The sequence below is a fragment of the Thamnophis sirtalis genome, unplaced genomic scaffold, assembly GCF_051295495.1.
Source record: "Thamnophis sirtalis isolate CommonGarterSnake01/CBP01778 unplaced genomic scaffold, rThaSir2_p1.2 scaffold_3, whole genome shotgun sequence".
In the NCBI taxonomy this organism is placed as follows: domain Eukaryota; kingdom Metazoa; phylum Chordata; class Lepidosauria; order Squamata; family Natricidae; genus Thamnophis; species Thamnophis sirtalis.
In genome coordinates, this window is record NW_028261383.1 from 113,234,372 (window position 1) to 113,248,434 (window position 14,063).

The 14,063-nt window shown below is 40.8% G+C and overlaps 1 protein-coding gene across 1 annotated transcript in view; it reads left to right on the forward strand.

Annotated features, from left to right (window-relative positions):
- Positions 1–14,063, forward strand: part of ADGRE5 (adhesion G protein-coupled receptor E5) — a 50,972-nt gene that overhangs the window by 13,934 nt on the left and 22,975 nt on the right. The window contains exons 2-5 of the mRNA XM_087709728.1: positions 4,976–5,020; positions 7,680–7,826; positions 8,319–8,399; positions 11,176–11,322. Coding sequence (XP_087565854.1) covers positions 4,976–5,020; positions 7,680–7,826; positions 8,319–8,399; positions 11,176–11,322 — 420 coding nt within the window. The remainder of the gene's footprint in view (positions 1–4,975; positions 5,021–7,679; positions 7,827–8,318; positions 8,400–11,175; positions 11,323–14,063) is intronic.

Below are 14,063 nucleotides of genomic sequence, written 5' to 3' on the forward strand. Positions count from 1 at the left end.
CATTAAACTCCCAGAACAATGAAAGTAGGAATTCTCATAAGGAGATCTTTAGATATTGAAAAACAGGACTGGCTAAGCTGATACACTCAAGAAGAAAATAGTCTGAGAGCTCATAGAAATGCTCAAGGAAGCAGAGTGGTTAACAGAAACATTGTACCTCTGAAGGAGATGTTAAAAAAAATCTTGTTTTGGTTAAGCCACGTGGTAAAAGTGTCTTTATGGTTTCAGATATTATTTAGAGGAAACTGTCAGCTGTTGCAACTTTTGTGTGAACAACCACCTACATATTGTACCCAAATCCAAGAATTTTTCAGAACAATGAGAGAGACAGAGACAAACAGAGAACTGTTTCGTACAGGTGAAGGGTTGAGCATTCTGAACCAAATTTACCTTTCTAATCTTGTGACAGATTAGCTCATAAACAGGCATCAGATTGCACATCTGAAGCATTATAATTTGACTCCTTTTCCTTAAAAGTTTCTATAGAAAGAATTACTGTAGTTGCCACTGCAACTTCCTCTGGTTAAACTTTCACAGTGAGTCCCCTACGGCAGTAGCCCCCAACTTTTTGAGCACCAGAGACCGCTTCCGTGGTGAAAGGTTTTTCTGTGAACCACAGGGGACGTGGTTTCACATGCTGCCTCTGCATCATTGGCATGTCATGACGAGATGCCGGTCCGCAGACCAGGGGTTGGGATACCATGAGGTTAGTGGTAAAATTGTTGAGATATTATTTCAGAGCCAAAAGACAAAGACAAAAACCCAGGTTTCTCCTTGTCCAGAACTGGCCCAGTTTAATAAATTGCAAAAGAACGTCTCATTGAGAGATAACATCTCTCTCTCACACACATGCTATTAATCTTATGATTTTGTGCCTTGGGGCTTGCAACCACAGGCATTTTTCCCCGTATCCCATTACCGGTGCTTCAGAAATGGCAATGCCTTTAAAATAAAATAGCCTTGTGTTGGAAGGATCGTTCTGGCTTTCCACTGAAAGGAATTTGAGCTTTGCCCGCCTCTCAGCTCCTGGGAACACAGACAGAGTGAGCTGGCATGATCAGGGTAAAATAGACTTGTCATCCTATCAATGTTGGGAATTTTGAAAATAACAGAAGCTCGTCACCATGGCAAACACAAAAACAGGAGGGAAATGTTAGCAATTCATTCTCTTTGGTCAAAAGAGGGAACAGTGACTCTCTACAAATTCAAGGCACACAAATGTGTAAGAAACATCTACATTCATATTTTCCAGTCAGTCAGCTCTGAAAATAGAGAAGTCTGGGTCAATCTCCACTGCATTTTAAAAATGCTTCAGAGAGCTTTGCAGGGAGATGGGGTGGATCATATAAAAGTGCCCTGAGATACTAAGGCTATTTCATATGAGCCTGAATAATGTTAGCCAGATGTTGTTGAAGGACAGTCAGGTAGATTTGAGCAAGCTTAACGTTATAGTCTGTTCAGCCTGTAATATTTGGAACGTTGTAATTGTGTTATGATATGGCTGGTGAAGGCCACTCACTAAAAAATCCAGTTGACAGAAAGCAAGATAGTGAAGCAAAGAACTTTCCCTGATTTTTGAGAAGAGGAACTCTGAATAGAACCTAAGGAGCTAAGAAAATTTCATAGTTGCTGAAAACAGGGTATAGCATATTGTCCATTTGAATCAAGACACAGGGAGGATGACGTTGAAGATTGCCTGTCCAATCAGAATAACTTTGGTTAATGATTCGTGAACATTTCTTGGTTCATAATTGGCTTTGAGGCCTGAACCCCATCTCTCACTATTGGGTATAACAAGTCAGAAGCATTATAAGCAGGGTGTGATCTGAGAAAGCCTAGCCAAATACTATAAGCAAATTCCAAGACAGAGAGGCAGGTTAGTGCTGAAGTTTTGAGCCGGAAAAGGACCCATTGGCAAATAATTGTTGAGTAGTGGACTGCTCTATAATATTAATCTGTGTTATAATACTTCATAGTATGCAATATTTATTTCTCCCAAGAAATAATAGCAAAAAAAATTCTATAATTTGTTCACAATAATCTGAAAACTTTCAAAATGCTTGCTTGAAACAACCAGAGCTAGGCTGCTCCTGGTTCAGCCCGGATTGGGCAAACCAGTAGCAGTGGTGGGAGACACTGCCCACTTGCCCAGACACTTCTGTGCATGCGCAGAAGTGTTGCAAGCACGCATGGGAACATGCCCAAACCGGTAGTAGAAAAATTGGCAACCCACCTCTGGAAACAACGATAAGAAAAGCTAGGGAAAACATTACGAAACAACAGAGATTAATGAGAAAATACAATGAACTGTATTACAAAAACTTGATTATAGCATAAAAACACATGCTAGTACTATGATCAATAAGACACAGAATGAGTTACAGAATGAAGCCATGATCCAGAATGATTAGAAATGGCCGTGTTCCCATGTGTCTTGAGCTGGTGGGTAACATGTCATGTGGATACCCTACTGCAGGCAGCTGATCTCATTAATCAACCTTGAGAGATTATGGTTAGGCTTAAACTTACTGGCATTGTAAAGTATCCTTCCCCAATCAGCTGGTACATCAGAACAGCAACTTCCTTCCTGCCATGATGGAGAGAAAATTAGTTTGTTTTCACATCTCCTGTGGCCACCATGGCTGTGAAAAGGAGGTAGAAAATGTGGAGTGACTAAACACAGTTTTTGTTTTTTTTATTTTAATTTAAAATGGACTTTTAAAATTGTCAGGAGAAAAAAAAATACAAGAAATTATCCCTTTGGGGCAGCTGGGAGGCAATCATATTAGGCAATTTATAACTGCCTTAGTTATTCCAAATTGTGTGCTGCTAATTCATGGATATAAGTGAGTTGACTGAGGGAGAACATGGTCTAGTATTTTGGATTAAGAACAGCAATATTATATTATTATTATTAATAATATAGTTTATTTATAGTCTGGTTGTTAGCCGCCCCGAGTCCCTCGGGAGTGGGGCAGCATACAAATTAAATAAACATAAACATAATTAAAGTACATTTTTTATTTTGATAGTTTTATTCTTGGATCAGTGTTTACCACCCAGAGTCTTTCTTCATTGAGGAAAGTTATATTGCAAATAGAGCCATATGTACTCAGCTTTGAGAGGGTGCTCAAACCTTTTGTGCACTTAAAAACTGAGTAGCAGAACTTGGGAAATATTAAAGAAGAAAGTATATCTCAGAACACGCAGAAAGTATTTTGCGAGCCATGCAGAGGTGGTATTCAGCAGTTCTGGAGAACCGGTAGCGGAAATTTCGAATGGTTGGGAGAACCAGTAAATATCACCCCTGACTGGCCCCGCCCCCATCTATTGTCTGCCTCCCGAGTCCCAGCTGATCAGGAGGGAATGGGGATTTTACAGAAATATTCACCTGGAGTGGGGAGGGAATGGAGATTTTACAGTATTCTTCCCCTGCCACGCCCATCAAGCCATGCTATGACCACCAAATCACACCCACAGAACCGGTAGTAAAAAAATTTTTAATCCCACCACTGAAGCCATAGCGTGCTCTAAATGCATTTTACATCCAAGTGAAAAAAAAATATGCGTTGCTGGCTAAGATTAGAAAATGCTTCTTAGAAACAGAACAGTGCTCATAGTGGTCATCTGTAAATTATAAATATTTGGCAGAATGAACTCTTGGATACACATGAATAAAAGAAATTATGTATATAGGTGCTTGGTTGACTGAATTATTGAAGAAATGTATGATAGATACAGGGAAATAAAAACATCTTAAAAAACCCTTTTGTTAACAATAAAGTCCAAATGGTAAATATAAGAAGCAACAGATTGCACCAACCCAAATAAAGTCATAGCTTCCTTTTAATATTTTTGCTTATTCTTTGTTAATGCAAACAAATGTAATCTACTCTTTCTTCATCTGCTGCTTTCCAGTTGTGCTGGACTGCAATTCCCAGTATTCCAAACCAGTTGTATTCCATCATGAGGGCAACATATTGCAGGAATGTAGTAGTGAGATCTCCTAACACAAAGGCTTGGAAGATGGACAGTCCTAATGCAGGGCACACCTGTGCAAATACCAAAAATTATACTTAATAGATGTCATACGTCACGTTTTTCAGCACTGTTGTAAATTTGAATAGTTATTGAATGAACTGTTGTAAGTCCAGGAGTACCTGTAATAATTTTTCCATTACTTGAACATTGTGCCCGGGGGAACTAACACACACCAGCTCCCAATGTTGTTCTATCTACCTCAAAAATATTTGGGTTTCAAGTAGCAAAATATTTGAACTCCTTCCTAATATAAAGAAATCCTGCCCACCCAACTACCCCAGTTACAATTCTTTTAGGGGGGGAACGATGCTATAATACATAAAGCCCACACAAGTAGCCCACATTATTCAAATGTGGAAAAATGCTCTGACATCTGTGAAATCCCCATTTCTGTCATCTGTTTGGTATTCAAATCAAAGAGCTGGTATTTCTCAGCAACAATAAACTTGCTTGTGGCAATTGGCCAATTTCCAACAAAGTGGTGTGAGAACTTCCAGGTGGAACTTAATAGCTTTCCTACAGCCCTGGAAGAGAAGAACTTCAGTCAGGATGTAAGAGCCAGGGGAACCGTGGATAAAGACCATTGATGCCTTTGGAGGAAAGATTAGTGTGCAGTCTAGTGGCCCTCCATCTTTACTTTTGCAAATTGGAGATGGAGGATGAAGTAGCCTAACAAAGTAGCGGATTAAGGCTCACTGGTGTCCTAAGCACTGGCAAATCTTGGTGCCCCCCTCCTTTGTACATACTGTACAAATCTTCATCATTTTTTTCTTTCTTTCTCAACTTTGTGGCGTTTGGTGCACTAAGCACTAAGCATGTGCTTAGTTTGATTAATGGTTGTTAATACACCACTGGTCTAGCATATCTGAAGGAAAACGATCAGTTTGTGGAATAAGATATTCCCTGACTCTATATTCTCTCTTTTTCTTTTCAGGCCTCCTCGTTTTTCTTTTCCAATCAGTTCTGCTCCAAAATCAAGGTAAGCTTCTCTCGGATCAAGAAATTGTTGGAAGCACTAGAAAGCTCATTTAAATCCACTGTCATTAAACAAATTTGTTTTCTCTTAAGTAGGTATATCAAAATGGGACTGCAAAAGTATTGATTACTAAAAAATGTCAGGGTGGAGAATTAATTCTTTAGGTCCAAATATTGGTAGATTTACTCTTGACTACTGTAAACTCTGCTGAAATTCCAAAAGCAAGAGTTGTTCGGTCACATTCAGAAAAAAAAAATCAGTTTATTCAGACCAAGAGATGCTGAAAGAAAAAAGAAAAAACAACAGTAGGAGCATGTCTTATAAAACCATGGTTTTTCAAACGAATTCGTGTAATTATGCACCCTTGGAATTTAGTTTACATTTTAGACATTTAAAATGGATATCTGGTGTTCTTAAGTATCACAATGAGCCTAAGCATGACACATCTTCCAAAGAGAAAACCATGGACTTCTGCAGGCAGTTGAGATGGAACTGGTTATCTCCATTTAGAGCAACAGGAAAGAAGACGATGGGGAACCAGGATGGAAGCTGACTAGTGGTATATAGATGGATGTCAGGTAAAGTTGATAACTCAGAGCCAGAGATGAAGCCTTATGCAGAAGCAGCTGCGCAAATAATAAATTCAGAGGTTATCAAGACCCCTTGGTTGAACTGTTTGTAAAAAGCTTTATAGGACTATCAGTAAAAAACAGATGGGACTGTAAATCTGTCTTCTCTGCTTTTGCAATACATTTAAAACTTCTTGGCTCAAAAGTTTTAATTCTGAAGAGGTGCTTCCTTGTCTTGCCGACATTTAGTTTGCTATTCCCATAGTTAAAGAAATCCAGACATCATCTTGTTTATGCACAGGTAACTAATTCCAGTACCCTGCTGTGTTCTAAATACATCCTACATCTTATAAATTAATAATACTTTGTGCAAGTAAGACATAAGTTTGAGATGTGTGTAAAATCACTTAGAGATGGGAAGATAGAATATAAAATAATAAGAGCTAAATACAATTACACTGCTGTGTTTAAATCTTAACAGTTAATGCAGAAATTGCAACAAAATTGATGATAGTGAGGACAGATATTTGCTAGGCTATTTGGAAATATACTTTTGAAACCAATTTGCTTTTAAGGGAAGACTTGGATAAACCTGGATCTCTTTACTCTAGAACTATGAACCATGTCCTTTCAAATGACTAAGGTTTTTTTTTACACACTATAAATTCTACTTCTGTTGCCCCAAAACACATTTTCAGGATCTGCCAGACATTTTAGGAATTTGTGAAGCATTGAATGCCAAGACAGTCAATTTATTTCACATTATATCACTCAAGAAAATTGGGGTTATCAGAAAATCCTAAACAACAGAAATAAATGTACAGAATTGTGGCTCCTGTCATAATGCCTCCTGTCCAAGGCTTGAGATGAAAGGCAACTGCATGTTCTCATGGGTTCAAATATATTTGAAACCTATTTATGCCAAATAATAATATAAGGTACTTGGAATGGAATAAACAGGATGCTATCTACCTGGATCTGTATGGGGTGTTGGTGTTGGATCCAGTTTGGAGGATGTACGCTACAGCACAGCCAGTAGCATGGACTTCTTCTAGCTAATGTTGCTCTTATCTCTATATATTTTAAACAAATTGTAACTATTACAGCAAATCTGATGTAGGCATTCCTGACTGTGACTCAGGATATCGGGTTTGCTTGGGCGGTGATGGGAAAACATTGCAGGCATGGGACATCCTCTGTAAGATTTCAACTAACCAGGGAGGTTGGGTTGGGGGAGTATGGGGAAAAATATTGTTAGAACAGCAGCAGCAGCAGCAAAAAATGAAAAAAAATAAAATCTTTCCTTACTTCCTTAGAATAAGGAAATGGTACCTTAGGTTTAATTTCTAAGATTTCATTTGTCATCTGAAAATAGCTGACAAACCTTAAAATCCAATACAGGTAGTCCTCGGCTTATGACCACAATTGTGCCCAAGATTTCCATTGCTAAGTGAGACAATTGTTAAGTGAATTCCCCCCCCCCATTTTATGACCTTTCTTGCCACATTTGTTAAGTGAATCACTGCAGCCATTAAGTTAGTAACATGATAGTAAATGAATCTGGCTTCCCCATTGATGTGGCTAATCAGAAGGTCCCAAAAAGTAATCACATAACCTAGGGACACTGCAACTGTCACAAATATGAACCAGTTGCCAAGGGTCTGAATTTTGACCCATGTGTCCATGGGGATGCTGCAACCGTTATAAATGTGAAAAGCACACTGCAATGGTCATAAGTCACTTTTCTCAGTACCATTGTAACTTTGAACAAGGACTACGTATAATTGGTCCCTTATTTCGACGTTTGGAAAAGCACTGCATGACGAGAAAAATGGGACAATATTTCCCCATCCTAGCCATCCTACAGGCCCCCATGGATGCATCCTGAATTGATCAGCAACTACATACACAGAATGATGGGAAAATTTTCATTCAAATTTCTTTTCCATTTGACTCTGCAGACTACATGTTTTCAGCATCAAGGAACACTTTTTTTTCTCTATTCTCTTCTCTCTACAGATTGGCCATTAAAAAAAAACTTTGAAAATAATCTGATTTCTCCCCCCCCCTTCAATGTTCTTCTGTTCTTATAGTTGAGAATGAATGTCAAAAAATCTGTGGAAGTAATTCTATGTGTAAGAATGACTCTGGGAATTACAGATGCTCTTGCAAAATAGGATTTTGGAGAGTAACAAATCAAGAGAAAACTTTCCTGAATATCAATGAAAATAACTGTGTCGGTGAGTGCCTTTCTTTCTTTAAACATGGCAAATATGCTTCGTTTATATACTGACAGCACATAAACAATGAAAGTTACTACATGTATTAAAAGCCTGTTTATTAATGTTTATTTCTGACCATTAGTGACTCCTTGAGGTCTTGCAATGGATGTATCCATTTTAGGAAACAATTTGGCCACTGGGCTTTTGCTTTGCTGACGTTTGCACTCCAAAGGGTAGATAAAGCCAGGAAAAGTTCTAAATTTGATTTAATTGAACTTGATTAGAACTAAATTAATTGGTGTATACTGATGTAATGTCCTATGTATCTACTAATTAATCTGTATTCCCTTTTAAAAATTACAAATGGATGGAATACAGTTTGGGAATCTTCCAGAAATATTAGTTATTACTAAATAAAGAATCTAGTTTGGAACAAGCGTGATATAGCATGGCCTAGAACATGGATGTGTTCTAACTAATGCCTTTCTTCCCTCTGTATATTCTAAAAAGATTGTGGCAACTACCCGAAAGAAACCGATGAATGTAAGAACGGATATAAGCCGTGCGACGGAAATACTGACTGGTGTTGTGGTAATTGGACGTTTTGCTTTCCATAAGGGAGTAGCTAAAGTTGGGTGGAGGGGAGCAATGGCAAACACCATGGTTACAATCTGCAGATTATCACCCCATCCACCTAGTTTGTAGTTTTTTGAAACTCTGAGCTGAAGATATTCCATGCACAGGGATTAGAATTAGAAATGACATTGTTTTTCCTATTTTCTCATCAGCTTGTCGGGGGTATAGGATAGGAAGGATGGAAGGCAAAAACAGTTCTTTAAAATATGGAGATGATGGTACCTTAACTTTGGTCTGTAACGTTCAACCTTAAAATAGGAACTGGCCAATGTTAGTGCTGCCTCTACATAATCCAAACATTTCACAATTTCATAGCACTGTACAATAAAGGTTTTGCTTCCTGCACATTTTTGGGTGCATCTTAAAGAATTTTGGCTGCTAATCCTGAAAATAATCTGTAATTTGACGTATCATGCACTGTTTTATAGAAATCATCTGTTTTTATACAATGGCAACATGAACCCTTCAGTACCTGTTTGCCATGTTACATGCATGAAAGAAACATACGAAAACATACAGATCTGTTGCTGAAGCACATCCAGCACACTATATAATTAATTGGAATAGCTGTGGGGATATAAAAGTAGTGGCTCTGCTGCTTGGAATGCACCCCTGATGTGCCAAGTACAGGTAATCCTCGAGTTATGACAGTTCACTTAGCGACCGTTCAAAATTGTAACATAGCTCATCCCAAGTACTTACGACACAGTCCCAAGGTTACGAATGTTGCAGCTGTTCACTCTTATGAACGACAGCAGGTGCACTGCAATATCCACCATGCCTATCGATCCCCCCCCCCTCCCTCTCTGGGTCTCCACAGGCACTGGGCCTGTAGAGACTCACTTATGTCGCAAAGATCTAGCTGCTGTCTCCTCTCTGCCATGGTTTCTTTCCCTGGCTTGTTGCTTCAAGCCTTTGGTACATTCGCAGAGAACAGAGGCCTAAAGTACTGAGAGATCATGCAAGATCATTAGTGCGAGGTCTCATGCTACTGATCTCGTGTTATCTTGCACTGCTTTAGGACTCTGTTCTCTGTGAGGTGAGGCCTGGACGAGATTTGTGGCAAAAGGCTTTGAAACTGAGGGAAGGCTTTGGTGCTGTTTCCTTGTCAAAGCCTGCTAGGAGATTGTGTCCGATTGTCTTTGTAAACAGCCTCTGCCAGCAAGAGCGGAGCCTGGGAGGGGCCGGTGCGTTCTTGCTGGCAGAAGCTTTTTGCAAAGGCTTGCTGAAGTGTTCGCAAGCCAGTGGGACGCTTTGATTTTGCTGTCCCAAAGCCTCCCATCGATGTGCAAATGTTTTGTGCACTGAGACTGGATGCTTCTGGGGGCTATGATTCTGTGCATCAGAGAGGCTGGAGAGGAGACAGTTTGCTGCACGATAAGTGACCCAGCACAGCAGGATGGGAAGGGAAGCAATTGTGGGGAGCATGAGGTATATCAGTGGTCTTAATTAGATGGCCCGATCCATCACTAGGCCCTCTATTGCCTTCCCCACCCTGACATACCTCATGTGCACTTAACAACCTGCGAATTTGATTAGCGAATGCATGGGTGAAAGCAGGGAGTTTTCACGTTCATTTTACATGATTCACTCCAACGAATCCTCAGATTACCAATGTAATTGGCAAGCTCCATTAGATTCGTAACTCAAGGATTACCTGTGCTGGTGTTACATATCCATATGGGACAACAAGACAGTTCCATTGTATTAGAAAGAAATGGCCACTCTGAAAGAATTGGGTTCTAGGACAAAAAAATGTGGGAAATGAACCACTTGGTGAACGTTTTTGTTATTTGAGACAGATATTTTCAAGAATAACTCATGCCAAGATTAAGGAAGGCATTCTTTTTGGCCCACAGTTCAGACACATCATCAATGACAGGTGATTTGAAGATCTGTTAGTGGAGCCACAGAAAATTGCCTGGAAGACATTCAAGGATGTTGTTGAGAATTTTCTTGGCAACTATAGAGCACTAAATTAAATCCAGCTGGTTGCCAAACTGCTTACAAGCGTACAAGGCCATGAAGAAAGATTCATTTTTTGCATTCACACGTGGACTTCCTGCCCAAAAATCTAGGTGACCATGAGGGTAAATGGTTTCACCAAGACATTATAACAATGGAAAAACAGAATTTAGGGCAATTGGAATTCATCAGTATTGGCTGACTATGGTTGAAAACTACAGTGAGATGCATTGGACACTGAGTACAAGCAAATGTGAGCTCATGCAGCATGGCAGAATCATTATACAATTTAAACACATTAGAGTCATTAAAAGATAATTTAATATTTCTCAGAATTCCTAGGGTATGTAATAACATCATTGATATTTGTGTCCAATTTGAAGGGATCTGTATGTATTGTCTATTTTAATCACCAAAAGTTTTTCAGGAAGCAAACCCTTTGAAAAAAATGTATTGCCAATTATAATGATTGGGCAACATGCAAGAAGAACTTTCATATGGCAAAGATCAAACACTTTTATTTCCAATTTGGAAAAGATGCAACATAAAAACAAAAAAAGTGATTTTTTCCCCCACTCCAGCAATGTGGATGCACCCTGTATTTATGGGAAAGTCTCCCTCAAATTTTTTCTCAGTCTGATTCTACAAATAGATTAGATTCCCTTCCTTTTCTGCCTCTTGAGATAGGTCTCTATTTTTTTAAGTCCAGTGAAGAAATGTGTTTCTGATGTCAAATTATTTCTTTTCCCAAATGGTCGTCTTCTAGCTAATCCTACCTGTGGTGATGAAGAGTGTGGAAAACATAGTAAATGTGAAACAGACTGTGATCAGGTCCTTTGTGAATGCAAACCAGGATTTCAGTTACCTAATGGGGGAAGAACATTCAAAAGTATAAATGAAAATAAGTGTGAAGGTAAGTGCTTTCTGGAGCTCTTGTTTATGCATGGCACATGTGCTTACTCCAGGCAATGTACTCATAGCACATGAGCAGAAAGTTAATGCAGAGGCAGAAGTCTGCAGTGTTACACTGTTCTGGCACTCGAAATGGCTATGGCAAACTCTCAATAAACTTGTATCTTTCCACCCAGCACTGAAAGGAAAGAGTTTCTTGCATCCACAGCTAAAGAGAATGAAGTTCACTTGCTGTTCTGACATCTGTATTTTTAAATACCTTTTTTTTTTTTGCACGGCTTTAAACATTTGGGATTGGCATGTATTTGTAGCCATGTAACCAAGCTTGTCAATGTCTGTTTCTGACCATCAGTGACTGTTTGTGATCTGACAATGTGCCCAACCAATTGTCCACTAAGCTTTTAGTCTGCTGTGAATTGCACTTCAAAAAGTAAGCAAACTAAGACAAAATCTAAATCTGATTTAATTAATCTTCAATTAATTAAAATAAGTGACCGAACCATAAAATAAGACTTAGCATAATTTTTAACCTGTGCCTAATATAAGCCCTACCCCCAAAATAAGCCCTAGTTAGATCGTCAGCCCTGGGTGTGGAGGTGGCCAGTACAGGAGGTGGCAAGTCCATGGAGACTTAATGTAATGTTTTTAATTTACAAATAGAAAACCTGGTTACTAATACTATGACTTCTCTTCTTTCTTGGCCTCACTTTTTTCCTTCTCCTTTTCCTTGTCAACTTTTCTCTCCTTCGTACTCTCTTCCTTCTCCTGTCCCTCCTTCTTGGCATCCCTCTTGGCAATCCTGTTGTGCAGCGCTACCACTCGCCTGAATGGATCAGGCGAGGCAGGGAAGGGGTGGGAATGGCGCCACGCCACAACCCCTATGGGCTTCACTCCTGCAGTCCAACGTTGTCCTCCAGCGCTCCCCTAGCTTTGCCCATCCATGCTTGTTGACTTTACTACTGCAGCGGGAAAGAGGCAATAAACCCACTCGAGGTTCCAAGGCTCTGTCTGTTGCTGCATCAAAACACCAACTCGAAGAAAGAGGATTGATTTTTTTTGCAGATGGTTTTAGGAGGTTGCCCTGAATCCATTCAGAATGATGAACTTCTGCAGCATTACCACCAAATGAATCAGGTCACACCATGGCTCCTGCATGCTTGACCACCACCATCAGTGCTGGAGGACAATGGTGGGGGCTGAGGATGCAGAGGCCACAGTGTGATGCCACCCCCGCCCTGCCCCATGTCTCTGATCCATTCATTGGTACTGCTGAATTTGCTACCCTAAGCGGATTCAGCGCATCCTCCTGAAACCATCTGCAGAAAAATCAATCTGCTGTCTTCGAGTTGGCATTTTGATGTAGCAACGGGCAGACCCTTGGAGTCTTGAGTGGGTTTCCTGCCTCTTTCCCACTGCAGGAGTAAAACGAACAAGTGTGGATGAGGAAAGCTACAGGAGCGCTGGAGGATGATATTGGGTGTTGGTGGAGCATGCAGGGCCATGGTGCGGCACCATTCCCGCCCCCTCCTGTGCCTTGTCTGATCCATTCAGTGGTTGCGCTGCACAACAAGATTGCCAACAGAGAGGCCAAGAAAGAGGGGCAGGAGATGGAGGAGAGTAAGAAGGAGAGAAAAGAGGACGAGAAAAAGGAGAAGGAAAAAAGCAAGGCCAAGAAAGAAGAGAAGAAGTATTAGTAACCAGGTTTTCCATTTGTAAATAAAAAGCCCCCACGCACACACCGCCCCCTATGTGGCCACCCCCACACCAACCCCCAGGGCTGACGGGGTGAGGCAGCAGTGACATGGCAGTGGAAGTGGCAGTGGCAAGAAGAGTACCAGCCACAGCCACAAGAAGTGATGGCAAAGTGGGAGGTGCCCCACTGGCCACCACTGTCACTGCCAGCATCAGGGCTCTGAGGCACCTCTGTCCCTTGTCTACCTGTCCAGATGGGGCCGGGGGAGATGGGTGACCTTGCGGGATCTGAAGGAGGATGCAACTGCAGGAAGAATGGAAAGGGCCCCGCGGGAGGCAGCCATCTCCTTCCTGGTGGGGAAGGCTGGGCAAGATTGGTCGGCATTCTGCAGGTCAGGCTGCCCGTATGCCCCACTCTGCACTCCACCCCAGAAGCAAGATCGAAAATTTGGCTTCTCTCTGGAAAGGTGAAGCAACCCAGCAGGCAGAAGTGTGTTACTTTTTACCCAGCTCTTTCTGCTTTTCTGTTTCTTTTTCCTGGGGAGATCTTTTCCCACACCCTGCCTGTTTTCTCTTTCCCTTTGTCTTACTTTTTCACACAGATGGCGAGTGCATTAGGGCCACAGTGTGTTGCCAACCCCGCCATGCCCCCTGCCTCCTCTCGCCTTGCCTTGCCTCATCTCATGGCGGCGGCACTGGCCCGCTGGATGTGCTGTGCAGCTCTGTGTGTAAAAAAATAAGACATCACCCCAAATTAAACCCTAATGGGTCTTTTGTAACAAAAATTAATACAAGTCCAGGCTTTATTTTCTGGGAGGCACAGATACTTACCCATTTCCTCTTTTAGTTTTGTTAAAAATTATAATTGGATAGCAATTTATAAAACTTAGGGCCTACAGTATATGTGCCCTTATTTTGGACGTACTCTCTGTACTCAGCTATCTTTTCCTAGAATTTCCCACTGACTTTCTGCATGTAGAAGTGTGGATGTTTTGACCTACAAGAGTTACTTCTCAGAATCGACCAAACAGAACCAAGTGAGCCATGGAA